This window comes from Orcinus orca, chromosome 20 (assembly GCF_937001465.1).
Source record: "Orcinus orca chromosome 20, mOrcOrc1.1, whole genome shotgun sequence".
Taxonomy (NCBI): Eukaryota; Metazoa; Chordata; class Mammalia; order Artiodactyla; family Delphinidae; genus Orcinus; species Orcinus orca.
In genome coordinates this window covers 43,836,541-43,851,417 of record NC_064578.1, presented here as the reverse complement: position 1 = coordinate 43,851,417, position 14,877 = coordinate 43,836,541, and the positions used below count along the sequence as shown (strand labels likewise).

General features: G+C 51.0%; 1 protein-coding gene across 2 annotated transcripts; it reads right to left on the bottom strand.

The window, feature by feature from the left end:
* Window positions 1–300: 300 nt before the first annotated feature.
* Window positions 301–7,775, bottom strand: CAPNS1 (calpain small subunit 1). Of its 2 annotated transcripts, XM_004284180.4 has the most exons (11): window positions 7,637–7,775; window positions 6,627–6,826; window positions 5,679–5,712; window positions 5,310–5,399; window positions 5,084–5,141; window positions 4,922–4,986; window positions 3,365–3,433; window positions 3,185–3,263; window positions 2,931–3,047; window positions 984–1,042; window positions 301–798 (listed from the first exon to the last, which is right to left on the bottom strand). In XM_004284180.4, exons 2-11 carry the CDS (start codon window positions 6,806–6,808, stop codon window positions 772–774), a joined length of 780 nt encoding a protein of 259 aa, XP_004284228.1. In that variant the 5' UTR covers window positions 6,809–6,826; window positions 7,637–7,775; the 3' UTR covers window positions 301–771. The 2 variants fall into 2 exon arrangements, with proteins under 2 accessions (XP_004284228.1, XP_049559017.1); XM_049703060.1 differs by lacking the exon at window positions 7,637–7,775 and having other exon boundaries at window positions 6,627–7,528.
* Window positions 7,776–14,877: the final 7,102 nt, after the last annotated feature.

Sequence of the window (14,877 nt, the reverse complement as noted above, 5' to 3'; positions counted from 1 at the left end):
TTGGCCTCCACAGGCTCTGTGAGAGATCTCAGCAAGAATGAGGCTACAGGCACTTCCCTGGTGGTCCAGTGGTTAAGACTCCGCGCTTCCAACGCATGGGGCGCAGGTTCAATCCTGGGTCAGGGAACTAAGATCCCACATGCAGCGGGGCCAAAAAAACCCCAAAAAGAATGAGGTTACAGCTCAACTGGGATCCAGAATTTGAAAAAAGACCAGGACTAGAAGACAGGCAGAGACAGACTCCCTCTGCCCCAAACAGAGCCAGAGACACCCCTCAACTCTCAGAACAGGAGGCAGATCTCAGAGAGAGCAGCAACTAGGGTGCATTTATTTCCTCCTGGACCTGGCAGGCTGGGAGCAGAATACAGACAAAGGCACTGGGGCATGTGGCCTGTTGTGGCCTGGAGTTCAGCTGCCTGGGTGGTAACTGAATGGGTGTGCCAGGGTGTGTAGGGACTGGAGTGATCCTCCCAGAACTGAGAGAAGGGCCCTTGGGGTGTGCAAGCAACACAAACATTGGGCTTGGCACAGAAGCAAGTAGATATGGAGTAGATGTGAGATGGGTGTGCTGGGGCGGGGTGTGTTGAAGCATGTTGGGCCCTGGCTGTTGACTGAGAATCCGGGTGCCAAGGGCTGGGAGAACAGAAAGGCCTGTGGGTCAGCAGGAGCCATGAAGATGTGACTGCAAACAGGATCAACCCTGGGGGAGACTGAAGAGTCCAAGGTGACTCCTACAGCGAGGCGATGAGGGGGCAGGTCTGGGACTCCCGTTCAGGAATACATGGTCAGCTGTAGCCACTGGGGAGAGGAAGGCACCGAGAGTGAGGATCAGGGAACCTAAGAATACCAGCAGCCCTTCTCTGCCCTCACCCAGGGGTCACTGGGAAAATAGGAGGGAGGGAGCCCCAGCCCAGAGCTGGTACAGGGGACTGAGGGGAGGGGGCCCCCTGCTAGGATCCCACATCCCAGGATGGGGTTCTTACCTCCTGGATGTTCACCTGGATTTGTCCAGTGCCATCTTTGTCAAGAGATTTAAAGGCACCTGGAGAAAGGAAGGGTTGGAGGGATTGGCTTTTAGGATAAAAATATATTAATATATGGGATGACAATAATAGTGGCTAGTACTCTGTGCCAAGCACTGTATAAAGCGCTTTCCGTGTATGAACTCATTTAATCCGATTCTGTGAGATAAGTGTCATTTAAAAATAAGGCACAGAGGGATTTCCCTGGTGGTCCAGTGGGTAACACTCCACACTCTCAATGCAGGGGGCCCGGGTTCAATCCCTGGTTCGGGAGCTAGATCCCGCATGCATGCCACAACTAAGAAGTCCACATGCCGCAACTAAAAAAAAAAAAAAAGATCCTGCATGCCACAACAAAGATCCCACGTGCCACAACTAAGACCCAGCGCAGCCAAAATAAATTTTTTTTTTAAAAAAATAAGGCACAGAGAAGTGCAGTTATGTGCCCCATGTCACACAGTGTAAAAGTCAGAAAAATGGGATTGGAACCCAGACTGCTACCCACCTCAGTAATGGGCTCCATATCCTGACCTGCATGCCCCCCATCACCCCTCTGCCCAAGCCCCAGCCTCCCACCGACCGGCTCCACACGGTTCCAGCCTAAGGGGGCTACCGGAAGGAGGCGCTGCACTTCCTGCTCCTACAGCCTCGTGCGGTCCCCACTCCTGCCCTGAAACTCGACTCCACGTTCCTCACTCACAGCCAAACCTGTAGGCAAACAGGCTCCCATACTGTCTTTGTGGCTTCTCTGTCACTCACCACTCAGTTACCACCCTCAAGGGCCCACTCGCCTGGTACCCCGGAAGCTGCACTCACTGCTGGCCCTCTTGCTGGTAAATCCAAGGCCATTTCTTGGGCCCTCTCATACATGACTTTTGGCATCATCTGCCCTATTGTCCTCTCCCACTTTCCCTTCATGTCCCCGACACACCTGCCCCTTTTCCTCTCCCCAGGCTCTTAATGCATTGTCTTCCCTGGGCTCTTGGGACACCGGGAGATCTTCCTAAAGTTAAACCTGAGACCCTGTCATTCCCCTGCCTGGACCCTGTCCGCTGTCCCCAGTAGAGTCTGAGCACCCCTGAACTTGGCATTCACAGCCTGCACAGCCTGACCAGGCCCATTACTCCTGCCTCCTTTTATGCAACTCTCAGACAAATCTGAGTTCAAATTCTAGCTTTGCAACTTCCTAGCTAAGTGTCTGTGAGCAAGAAATTTTGCCTCCTTGAACCCTAGGTTCCTCCTCCAGAAAATGGGGACAATAATTCCCACTTCACAGGGCTGTCTTAAGGATTCAGTGTGTTAATGTTCACAAGAGACCGCATGATCCAGCCCCTACTGACCCCTCCCAGCCTTATGTCTCCCCATCCCACCCCCTTCCTAAAATGTTTAGCACTCTGAACCAAGTCCAACCAAAATCATCCAAAGCACCATCTACTCTTTCCTTTCTAGGCCTTTGCACAGGCTGTTCCCGCTGCAACACTCGTCCCCACCCTCTTGCTGGGGTCACTCCTCCTCATCCATCAGGTCTCAACTCACATGTGCCCTCCCTCCTCCAGGAAGCCCTCCTTGACCCCTTAAGCTGCATCAGGTGCCTTGTTAGGGTTGAATAGCTGTGAGAGCTCCCCCAGTCACAAATCTAAACCCAATCTGCCCTGAGCTTCCCCCTCACAGCCCTCATCACTCTGCCTAGGCTTCCCCGATCCCAGCCGTAACCACTGTGAGTTGTCACTGTCTGGGAATTTGCCTCTCCTCCTCTGGACTGTGAGCAACATGCGGGCAGAAACTAGGGCTATTTCAGTCGCTGCTGTGCCCCTAACATTGCCCACCTCAGGGTCAGGCTCAAAGGAGGCTTGGCGGATGGAAGTTGGACAAATCCCCACCCAGGAAGAGAGCTGGGGTGTCACTCACGGAACATGGCATCCAGTCTGACCAGGCAGCTGATGAAGTTGTCAAAATCCATGTTCCCTTCCTCATCTGAGTAGCGTCGGATGATCATGTTGTAGAGATGCTCATTCAGGTGGAATCCTGAGAATGACTGTCTCTCAGGTGCGGGGGCCACATAGCCCAGCCCTCCCAGCCCCAGGATTCAGGCTCAGCCCAGCTCAGTGGGGGCTGCCTCACCAGTCCCACCCCCAGCCCCATCACGTTCCCGCCAGCCATACCTGCTGCCTCAAAGGCCCCCGGGAGTTCACTGCTGCCAATGGTCCCTGAACAGTCAATGTCAAACTGTTTGTATATGGTCTGTGGGGACAAGGAGGTCAGGGTTCAACTAAGCATCATGGGGCATGGCATCTCCATGGCTTGGGGGTCTTTGTGCTAGGAGTTTCAGAGGCTGCACACACCTGCCACTTCTTGATGTTGTTCCACAAGTACTTGAATTCCTCGAAGCCCAGCTTGCCGGTCGTGTCACTCTGGTGAGAGGGTGTTAAGAATAAATGTACCCAGATACGTGCACTGTGTACACGATGAGGATAATGGCCAAGCAGGGGAACCTGGGCTAAAACCCCAGCTCCCATCCCACCCTAGTCATGTCACCTTGGGTGTGGCTTCATTGTTCATTTTGCCATACTTACTTTAGTCTATATTTCTAAATATAGACTATTTTAGTCTATATTTCAAAATAGAGACACTTTAAACATAACCACGGGGAACTCCTCATTTATAAAATTCTTCAACAGTAATTCAATGTTATAAATGTTAGGACATGTAAAAAACAAGGGTATCTTAGAACTCTAAGGAAATAAGGGATAAGAGTAAATACCTGCTGGGTTTCTGATAAAAAGTGAATGAGGGGCTTCCCTGGTGGCGCAGTTGTTAAGAATCCGCCTGACAATGCAGGGGACATGGCTTCGAGCCCTGGTCTGGGAGGATCCCACACGCCGTAGAGCAACTAAGCCCGTGCGCCACAACTACTGAGCCTGCGCTCTAGAGCCCGCGAGCCACAACTACTGAGCCCGCGTGCCACACTACTGAAGCCCTCGCGCCTAGAGCCCGTGCTCCGCAACAAGAGAAGCCACCACAATGAGAAGCCCATGCACCACAACGAAGAGTAGCCCCCGCTTGCGGCAACTAGAGAAAGCCCACGCGCAGCAACGAAGACCCAACGCAGCCAAAAAATAAATAAGTAAATAAAAATAAATAAATAAAAGTGAATGAGAGGGCTGTATATTGGTATAAAGCCCTTAGCTCAGGGGTTGGCACTTAATAAATTCTCAATAAATAGCAACAATGGCCAAGACTTATCAAATGACCAAGTACACGTCAGATAGTGCTAAGCTTCTCAGGAACATCACTTTTGTCACTAAATCCTCAAGACACCAGTCCCACCAGTATTATACCCCAGTGACAGAGAAACAGATTCAGAGCTGAAAAATCAACCTGGGTGAGATCATGGTAACAGTTAGCATGTACAGACCGCTTATGTGCTATGTACTGTGCTAAACCTTTTGCATGTAACTCCAATTTGTTATCACCATTATCATTCACCCGATTTTACAGAGAGGCAAACTGAGGCACAGAGAGGCTCAGTAACCTTGCTAAGGGCAGAGCTGGATTTGGTTAACCCTATGCAACATGTTATGACAGCTGTTATTATGTATTGCCGCATGTCCAAGGTGGGTGTGTGTTGTGATATATACATGTCTACATCTGTGGATATGAAAGCTACACACTGACCGCCCAAATCATGCTCTCAGAAAATCCCCTCTTGGGAATTCCCTGGCAGTCCAGTGGTTAGGACTCCTTGCTCTCACTGCCGAGGGCCCGGGTTCAATCCCTGGTTGGGGAACCAAGATCCCACAAACCATGCAGCACAGCCAAAAAAAAAAAAAAAAGAAAGAAAAGCAAAAAAGAAAATCCCCTCTTCACCAAGGCCTCCGCCAGACTGCCCTCAAGGATACATCCATAACAGCCACCATGCTGCGACATGTGTCAATGCCAAAACCATCAGTCTTCAGATCAGGATCTGTGGGATGCAGGTTGAAAGTCAGAGGCCAGAGATCACAGCTACCCCAGTCGCCATGCCTCTAAACCTGCCCTGTGTGTTGACCCCAGTCACTCACGTCGGGTCACGACTTTGTTGAGAATGTTCATGAGTTCTGTGGCACTGACCTCCATGTCCTAGGGGGAGAAGTTAGGAATGGGTCAGGGGTGACTGAAAGGGGTCTGGGCATGTCATGAAGGAGGATGGGAACTTTGGGATTGCCATGGTCGAATGTACATGTAAAGGGCATCCAGAGGGAAGGCATGGAAGGGTGAGGACACTTCTGGGGGCCCCAGGTTACTTACCTCTCCAGCCAGCTGGGCAAAGAGCCTCCGGAACTGCCGGACCTCCTCACTCTCATTGGCCTCGATGTTGGAGTAATGGGTGCGAGGGGGCTGCAGAGGGAGGAGATCTCAGAGCAGGTAGGGGGAGGGGTGCCCTGGCCAGGACAGCCTTAGGTGGGAAAGTCAGAGTGGGCTGGGTGGCTGAGTGACTAATGAATGAGAGGTGGCCAATGAATAGGGAGTGGATATAGCTAAGTTTAAGGATATTACAAGGGAGAGACTTAATGAGATAAATTTCATAAGGAGAAGTGTGGGGCTTCTTCAAAGGGACAATGATGGGTCCTTGTCCCTTTGAAGAAGAGGGGTCTCCGATTGTGAAGGGTGGCTTACCGGGGGCTCTGGGTTGTACTGCGCAGCCGCCTCACTGAAGGGAAACAAGGGGCAGTTAGTGCCAGGGGGCGGGGCCTCCAACGGGCAGCACCAGCGCCCACACCCCAAGCCCCCAACCCCCAGCTCGCCGCCCTACCTACCTGTTCCCTCTGCCCGCCTCATCAGGCCTTGTCCTCACCTGTCCCTATCCTCGCTGCCCTGGTTGTGTCCCCACGGTAGGACCCCCTCTTGCCAGGGCACACCCACGCAATGGCAGATTTCTCAAAAGACGGGAGCTCATTTCATAGAAGCTCGGCCCCAGCTTCCCGGGGCCCCACCCTCCTGGGTTCCACCTGTCTAGGAACCTGCTCCATCGCCACGGCTTCTGAACACTTGTGTCTTCCCAAGATCCCACCCCAGCTCCATTAGTTCTCACCCCTTTAAGGGATCACACTCAGTGGCCAAGACTAACGAGGCCCCTACCGACGCCCTGCCCTACCTCCACCAGGACATTTTTCTAATTTAACCAGCCAGTTCCCAGCCAGGCCCTGCCCCTTCAAGGCCATTTCCCCTGTCCCATTACGGTTAGACCTCTTCTGGGCACACCTCATTGACCCACCTACGAGGGCCACGCCGCGCCCATAAGGCTAGCCGTGCCCCCATGAAGTGATACCCGGCCTCACTGGCTCCGCCCCCTTAACGTTTGTCTCCAGGTTAGCGGAAGTAGGCCGCGCCAGCCCCATTAAGCTCCACCTCCCAAAGCCCATCAGATTGTCCCCACAAGACTACCCCCATGTCAAGCCCCGCCCCCATGAACTCATTACGGTCGGCCCCCTCAAGGCCGGTCTCCTAGCCCAGTCCCGGCCCAGCCTAATTAAGGATCCTGGTCAGTGTCCAGGTTACCCCACTCTATTCTGGCTGGACAAGCCTCTTCCTCCAGGCCCCGCCCCTCCTCAGGCCCCGCCTTACCTAATGGCGCTAATGACCCCGCCCAGGATGCGCATGGCAGTTCCGCCACCGCCACCGCCGCCGCCGCCGCCGCCTCCTCCTCCGCCGCCGCCGCCGCTGATCAGGCCTCCGAGCACATTCCCTAGGCCCCCGCCCCCCCCGCCGCCTCCTCCACCCTTCAGGAACGAGTTAACCAGGAACATGGCTGTGACTCAAGATTCCTGAGGAGGGAAAAAGGGGTCAGGTGGCTGTCTCGTCCCTGAGCCCGCCCCTTCCCCCAAAGAAATACGCATTTCTGACTGCTGGACTTGGGGGAGTGATATGAAGCCGCTAGGCGGAGACCTGTCCTCCGGCTGCGGCTTGAGGGTCCATTCGGGATGGGGTCTGGGCTTCTGGGGGAAGGGTCCGCGTCTGGCTTGAAGGACTCTGGGCTGAGTCTACGCATAGGCATCATTAAGCACCAGACAGCGGCCAGGTCAAGTGGGGTTCTCGAGATGGGGGCCCCAAGCTGACTCTCGAATCTGAGATCCAGAGCCCTAAGACTGATTTAGGGGTTTGGGGTGGGTCGGGAGCGTGGATCAGAAATTCTCCGCCTGGAGGCTCCTGGAGCAGAGTTTAGTAAATCCAGAATGTGGGCTTGAGGGTTTAGGTACAACCAGCAGCGGGATTAGTCTCATCGCTGTGTCTATGGGTTCGGGTCTAAGATATTGAGTGTGAGCCCCGGGGCCCGGGATACCGGAGTCCCCGTTAGAATTGAGAGCACGGATCCAGGATCGTAGTCCTGGAGGCCACACCCAGGGCTGAATTTACGGGGTACCTCTCAAATCCATGGGCTTCTATTTTAGATCCTGAGAGGGAGGGTGGAAGAGTCCCCGGGGCGGGATAACTAGGGCCGGACAGATCAGGGGGTTCGAATCCGAGATCGTGGGTGTGGTGGACCCCTGAGGACAAGATTTGAGCATCTTTTCGGGTCTGGAGGCCTCCAGGGCCGGGTTTACAGAGTGCAGGGGGAGTCCGGACTGGGCGCTCACCGCCTCGCTCGCGCGTCGGCCGGTCCGCTAGTCTGTGCTGCTCTGGGGCCTCCTGCTGCGTCCGGCTCCTCAGGGAGGGGCGGGTGACTCAGGCGGAAGAGGCCGGATTAGGCACTTGCGGGGCGGCCCAGCGGCATCCGCATGGTCCTAGAGCCGACATTGAGACTGCGCGTGTGCCTGCGGGCCCCGCCTTTTGTAATGGGGTGCGGCCGCCCAGGCTCAGTCCTGCGTTTCCGGTGCTTAGCGTTCCGACACCGCCCTGACTTAAAAGAGCTGAGATTTTTCCCTGCACTTATTGGTTCCAGGTGCAGGCGCCCGGGGCGAGAACTCCGAGGTGACTTGAGGACTCGTCGTGCCCAAGGTCACCCCCTAGTGTTGTAGTGTGAATGTTCGCCCCAAAATCAGCCTCCACCCAATCACAGATGTGGTTTTCGGTCTCCTCGGAAAGGAACTCTTGGGACTCTTGGCACTTGTCGCCTATCCTAGCCTTGTCGCGACAAGCAGCAGTTGGAGGCCCCGAATTATGTTTGGCCCACAGTACGGGGACAAGCGCCCGCATCTGTGGCGGGGCACAGCCCTGTGTGGCACAGCCCTGATGGCGTTCCAGTTCCGCCTACGAATTGGACGGTCTTGTGCCTTCTCCATCCACACCCCTTGGCCCCCTGAGTCAGGGTCACCAGAATCATTTTTCCTGGACGGGCCCAAAGTGTAGTCTCAGTCTTACAGTCTCTAAAGAGGGGCCCAGACACACGATGAGTCCCCTGGCCACAGCCTGGTTTCTGAGGCTAGATGTTCCCAAGGTCGGGTGGTGGGCAGGGTGTGGAATGCAGCTGAGAGGGAAAATGGCAACTGAAGCCACCTTTGGGTATCTCCCTTGCTCTCTGCTTCCAACGTCCAACCTGTGAGGGCCCAGTACTTTTTCAGGGCTCCTCAGAGGGAGCTAAATCTGGCTCCCCCAGGCAGTCTGACTGTCTAGCCTTTAGCCTCTCCCTGGGAAGCTGGCTCAGCCTGAGTTTGAATCCTGACTTTGCCCTTAATAATTTGGGATCCCAAAACAGTGAGCTGAGCAACGATCTCCTAATCTGTAAAATGCAAACGAAGGTTTCCATGCCCCCACTTTCTAGGCCCCTATCAAAATTAAGCAGTAAATGCTTCGTAAATAGTAGCTATTATCCTCTGTGTCTTGCTCCTGCTTAGGTAATACTGATAAAAAAATAACTGCCAAGCACTCTCCCAAGTACTTTATATCGGGTCATATGTCCTCATAACAGTCCTATGGGATGGATGCTATACATTATCTCCATTTTACGAATAAGTAAACTGATTCTGAGGGTAAACTCCCAAGCCTGTACTCTTGAGCACTACTGAAACCGAGCAGGACCCTGTAGGGCTCCTGGGCACAGAAGCCTTTCTGTGTCCCCTGTTTCTTGTTTGTAGGAAATAGGCTTCAGCCTCCATGACCTTCCTTGAGCTCCAAAGGGCAGGTTCAAACAGCTGCTAATCAGGGAAGGGAGGGGATGCGGAGACAAAGGGAGAAGCAGTCAAGAAAGAGTAGTGCAGCCTTGGAGCCGGGTCCTGGCGCCTCGAGGAATACACATAACAATATCTTTGAGCTCTTCTGCAGAACTAAAACCCCCAACAAATGGAAGATGTTAACTATTTGATGAAGCGTTCTTCATTCCAGAGAAGTGCATCAGGAGACCACCTGAGGCCAGATTAAAGAAGTGCAGGCCCTGCACACACCCTGATCCTTATCACCAACCCTGCCCTTGAACCACTGCTATTAAACTCCTCACCAAATCCCCCGGTTTGGGACACAGTTTTTGAGGCCATGAGCCTGTTGTGTCCCTGTTTGCCTGGCAAAGCAATAAAACTCTTCTTTTCTACTTCACCCAAAACTCCAAGAATTGATTTGGCACCAGTGCACAGAGGCTGAGTTTTCAGCATCGTTACCCTAACGCATTGACTCTTCAATAATATAATTAATATGATAATAGCTCAAATAACAAGCGCAACAGACAAAACCCCAGTCACAGCTGTGCTTCCTGAAGGCTTGCTGGGGCTGCCACGTAAGCCTTGTCTATGAGGCAGGAACTAACAGGAGAGAAAATGGAATCTCTGAAGGCAGGGCCACTCGCCTGAGGTCACAGGGGTGGCAGGACCAGGTCTGAGCCTGGGCTTGGCTGTTGCCCAGAACTTTTGGTGATGACTAATCTGGATTCCCTTCTGACCACACCCCTCCCGGCCAGTCTGAGTAGCTTCCTTCTCTGCCCTCTCCGGAGCTCACTTGCTGACAGGCCTTTGCATGGGCTGTGCCCTCTATCTGGAACACTCCTTCTGCCTTTTTTGCCTGGTTTTTTAGCCACTCAGGTTTTGGTGTCAGCTCAGGAGTCACCTCTTCCAGGAAGCCCTCCCTGTCTAAACCTGAGACTGAAACTGAAGCTTGCAGTTACATGCTTGTAACATACTTTCTCATAACACTCACTGCCAATTACAATCATATTGTCATCTAGGTCTGGCTCCCTGACCTCTTAACCCTGGCCAGCTCTAAATCTTAGTCCTTCTCTCTAGTTTACTCATGCCATCATGGATCTCCCTCACATGCATGGCTAAAATTCTATCTCTAGGCAATTCCCTGGCGGTCCAGTGGTTAGGACTCCAAGCTTTCACTGCCAAGGGCACGGGTTCAATCCCTGGTGGGGAACTAGAATCCCCCAAGGTGTGCGGTGCAGCCAAAAAAAAAGAAATCCATCTCTAGGGTATCAACACCCAAGTTTCTATCTTCAGCCCAGATAGTTCTATCTTCAGGATCCTACATCCTGCATCCTACTCAATATCTCCATGGGGGTCTTAGAGATGTCTCAAGCTTGACACATCTTAAACTGAGCTCCTGACCTTCCTCCCAAACCTGCTCCCCACCTTCCCCATCTAGGTTAATGGCACCTCTATCCTTCCAGTGACTGAGACTAAATACCCTAGGTCCATCCTTGACCTCAGTTTCAGACCCACTCCAACTGTCAGCAAACCCTGGTGACTCTACCTACAGAATCTAAACTCTCCTCCCCTTCCCCTGCCCCCAACCTGGCCCAGCCCCCACCCTCTCCTGCCTGGACAGTTAGAGCAGCCTCCTCCCTGATCCCCCAGCTCCTGAGCCTGCCCTCCCAGTCTTTTCCCCAAACGCAGCCAGAGGGAGCCTGTGAACAGCTGAGGCAGATCAGAAACCTACTGGCTGAGCCCTCCCTTGGCTGCATCTCACCACAGTAAGAGTCAAAATCCTCACAAGGCCACCAAGTCCCTAGTGATCTGCCCTGTCACCTCTCTGCCCTCATCTCCTCCCCCTTAAGAAAGTGAGGCTTCCCTGGTGGCGCAGTGGTTGAGAGTCCGCCTGCCCGATGCAGGTAACGCGGGTTCGTGCCCCGGTCCGGGAGGATCCCACATGCCGCGGAGCTGCATGCTGGGCCCGTGAGCCATGGCTGCTGAACCTGTGCATCCGGAGACTGTGCTCCGCAATGGGAGAGGCCACCACAGTGAGAGGCCTGCGTACCGCAAAAAAAAAAAAAAAGAGAAGAAGCCCTACTGGCAGCTTGACCTGGATGTTCCCAGTTGAACGAAGACAAGACATAGACGAGGAGGCTCTGCAAATGCAGCAATATCCAAAGAGCTGTTTAACAGCCTTATTTTACTTTAATACACTCCATGAAGAATGAGCTCTGTGGTAGACTGATTGCAAAAATAGCTCTATTTTCCACCCTTCCGTGTATCCTTGCCCTGTACAATCTGACTTTGCAGTTTCTCACATCAAGGGGTAGAGTCTATTTCCTAACTCTTTGAAGCCAGATTGGCCTTGTCATTAACCAACAGAATGAGGTGGAAGGACAGTGTAATACTTCCCAGCCCAGGTCTCAAGGGGCCTTATGTTCTTTTCTCTCTCTCCCCGCGTGCTCTCAGACAATGCCATCATAACTGTCCAGGGCCGAGTTGACCCTCTAGCAAATGACAGATGCAAAAGTAAGCCCAACCAAGATCAGCCAAGCCTGTCCAGATCAGCAGAACCATGCAGCTAATCCATACACTTTTTTTTTTAATGCAATGTTTTCTTTCATTAATATTTATTTATTTATTTTTGGCTGTGTTGGGTCTGAGCTGTGGCACGTGGGATCTTCGTTGAGGTGCGCAGGCTTCTCTCTAGTTGTGGCGCATGAGCTCAGTAGTTGTGGCATGCTGGCTTAGTTGCACTCGGGGCATGTCGGATCTTAGTTCCCCGACCAGGGATCAAACTTGTGTCCCCTGCATTACAAGGCGGATTCTTTACCACTGGACCACCAGGGAAGTCCCTAATCCATAGACTTGTGAGAATAATAAATGATTATTTATTATTTTTTTAATTTATTTTTTGCCTGCATTGGGTCTTCCTTGCTGTGTGTGGGCTTTCTCTAGCTGCGGCGAGCGGGGCTGCTCTTCGTTGCGGAGCGTGGGCTCTAGGCGCGCAGGCTTCAGTAATCATGGCATGTGGGCTTAGTAGTTGTGGCTTGCAGGCTCAGTAGTTGTGGCTCACAGGCTTAGTTGCTCCGTGGAATGTGGGATCTTCCCAGGCCAGGGCTCGAACCCATGTCCCCTGCATTGGCAGGCGGATTCCTAACCACTGTGCAACCAGGGAAGCTCAACGACTATATTTTTGAGCCACTAAGTTTTGGTGTGGTTTGTCACATAGCAATAGCTATCTGATACAGGCTCCATGACCAAACAAATTCAGAAAATGATGCCTAGGAGATTCCCTCTTGTAGAGTTATCATGGACTCTAGCACGTTAATGAAAATTCCTGCAATGAAGCAGCTCATCTAACTTTGTTCAAGACAGCAAAGCCCACATATCTTTTATCAAGGAACCCTTTTATCTTTGAGTATTCATTAACATCTCCTGGGAAATTTGTGAAGCTTTTTTTTGCTTTGTTTTTTCTTGTTATAATAATACAAAAAAAAAAAAAAAAAGGTGCCATGACAATCCTTTCACAAGACCTTACCCACTTCCCTGATTATTTCCAGGGGCAAATTCTTAGAAACATTAATGATGGGTCAACAGATGTCCAAATTTTCAGGCTTTGGACTCAGGCTACACAGTCATTCTCCAGAAAGGTGGTTGCCATTCATATCTCAACCATGGTGGATGGGTCCCTTGTTGCCCTGAACGGTCCTCAGCTTTGAGAAACCAAAATTTAAACATCTTTGCTGATATGAGACAAAAGGAGTTATCTCGGTATTTTAAGTGACATTTTTCAAATACTAGTGGGGGTAAACTGGGCTTTCATATTTAGTTGGCCATTAAGCTTTCTTCTATAAATTGTCTTCCTATTCCATGCTCATTTTTATTTATTAGCTTTTCATGTTAATTTCACATTACTTTATTAATATCTTCACTCCTTAAGGGTGTTAATCAAATTTCTATCATTTTTTGTTGCAAATATACTTCTCTAATGCATATTTAATTCAATCTTGGCCATGCCTTTTTAAAAAAATTTATATCCATTATCTTTTTTTTAATTAATTAATTTAATTTTTATTTTATTTTTGGCTGCATTGGGTCTTCATTGCAGAGCATGGGCTTTTCTCTAGTTGCGGCGAGCAGGGGCTACTTTTCGTTGGGGTGCACGGGCTTCTCACTACGGTGGCTTCTCTAGTTGTGGAGCACAGGCTCTAGACCACGGGCTTCAGTAGTTGTGGCACGTGGGCTCAGTAGTTGCGGCGCACAGGCTTAGCTGCTCTGTGGCCTGTGGGATATTCCTGGACCAGGGCTCGAACCCGTGTCCCCTGCATTGGCAGGCGGATTCTTAACCACTGTGCCACCAGGGAAGCCCAGCCATGCCTTTTTTAGACATATAAAACATTCGGCTTTTTATACAGTCAAATTCATCTATCTTTTACTTGGTGGTTTGTTCCCCCACTATACTGAAGCTCTGAAAGTCTTTCCTCATACAGAGGTCATTCACTATTTGCTGGTGAAAATCTTTAGCTTTTCATGGTGTAATCCCCACCACCACCAAATAAAATACCTAAATGATATTTTTCCCTCAAAAGGTGAGGGATCAAACCAATTGGTATGACATGATGCTTCTATTCTATTATAAATTCTTACATTCTCCAGTCTGGCCAATGATTCTTTTATATTACCCAATAGATTGTTCTTACACTGAAACCACACTTTAAATTATGTAAGCTCCATGAAGACAGGAGTTTTGTCTGTTTTGGTCACTGCTGTAGCCACAGAACCCAGAAAGGTGCCTGGCACGTGGCAGGATCTCAATAAATATCTGTTGAATGAGTGAGTGAATGAGTGAGTGGATTGATGGGTGAATGAATACATATTCCAGGCCCCGTGCTGGTATGGTGATTGTTTTTATATTGTGAAAAACATGTTATCCCTTCTTCCGCAAACCCAGAAAACATTTCCTTAATCCTGTATCAGTTAGCTTTTGTTCCATAACAAACCATACCAAAATTAGTAGCCTAAAGGAACAATGATTTTTATTACTTTTCATGATTCTGTGGCTCAGGATTTAAACAGGCACAGCTTGGTCTTTTAGCAATATATAAGACAGGAGCAGGAAGCTATCCGGTTGACAACCAATGTGTACATCAGGAAAGGGTCTGGGCTGGAGATAGGGCTGGGAATTGCATGTAGATGGTGATTAAAGTTACCAGAATAGATCAGAGGAGAATGTGTAGAATGAGGACAGAGAAGGACCCAATGCTTTAAAGAATGTTCTTTACAGCAAGGTGGGACTGTTTGAAAAACGACCACCAGGGCTTTGACATTCCTTGTAGCAAGAATTCAGATCTAGGGGGATTTCCTAGTGGTCCAGTGGTTAAGAATCCACGCTCCCAATGCAGGGGCCCAGGTTCAATCCCTGGTCAGGGAACTAGATGCCGCATGCCGCAACTAGAGATCCTGCACACTGCAACGAAGATCCTGCGTGCGGCAACTGAGACCCGGCGCAGCCAAATAAATAAATTTAAAAAAAAGAATTCAGGTCTATGTGGCCTCCTCTTGAATCTGGGTGGGTTTGTAATCACTTTGATCAATCGACAGCGGCACAAGTGATACTATGTGACTTCTGAGGCTGGGTCAGAAAAGGCCATGCAGTTTTTGCCTGGTTCTCCTAGAACGCTTGCTTTGGAGAAGCCAGCTATCATGTAAAAAGTCCAACTACCCTGGGACAGCCATTATGGAAAGAACATGTGATGTGC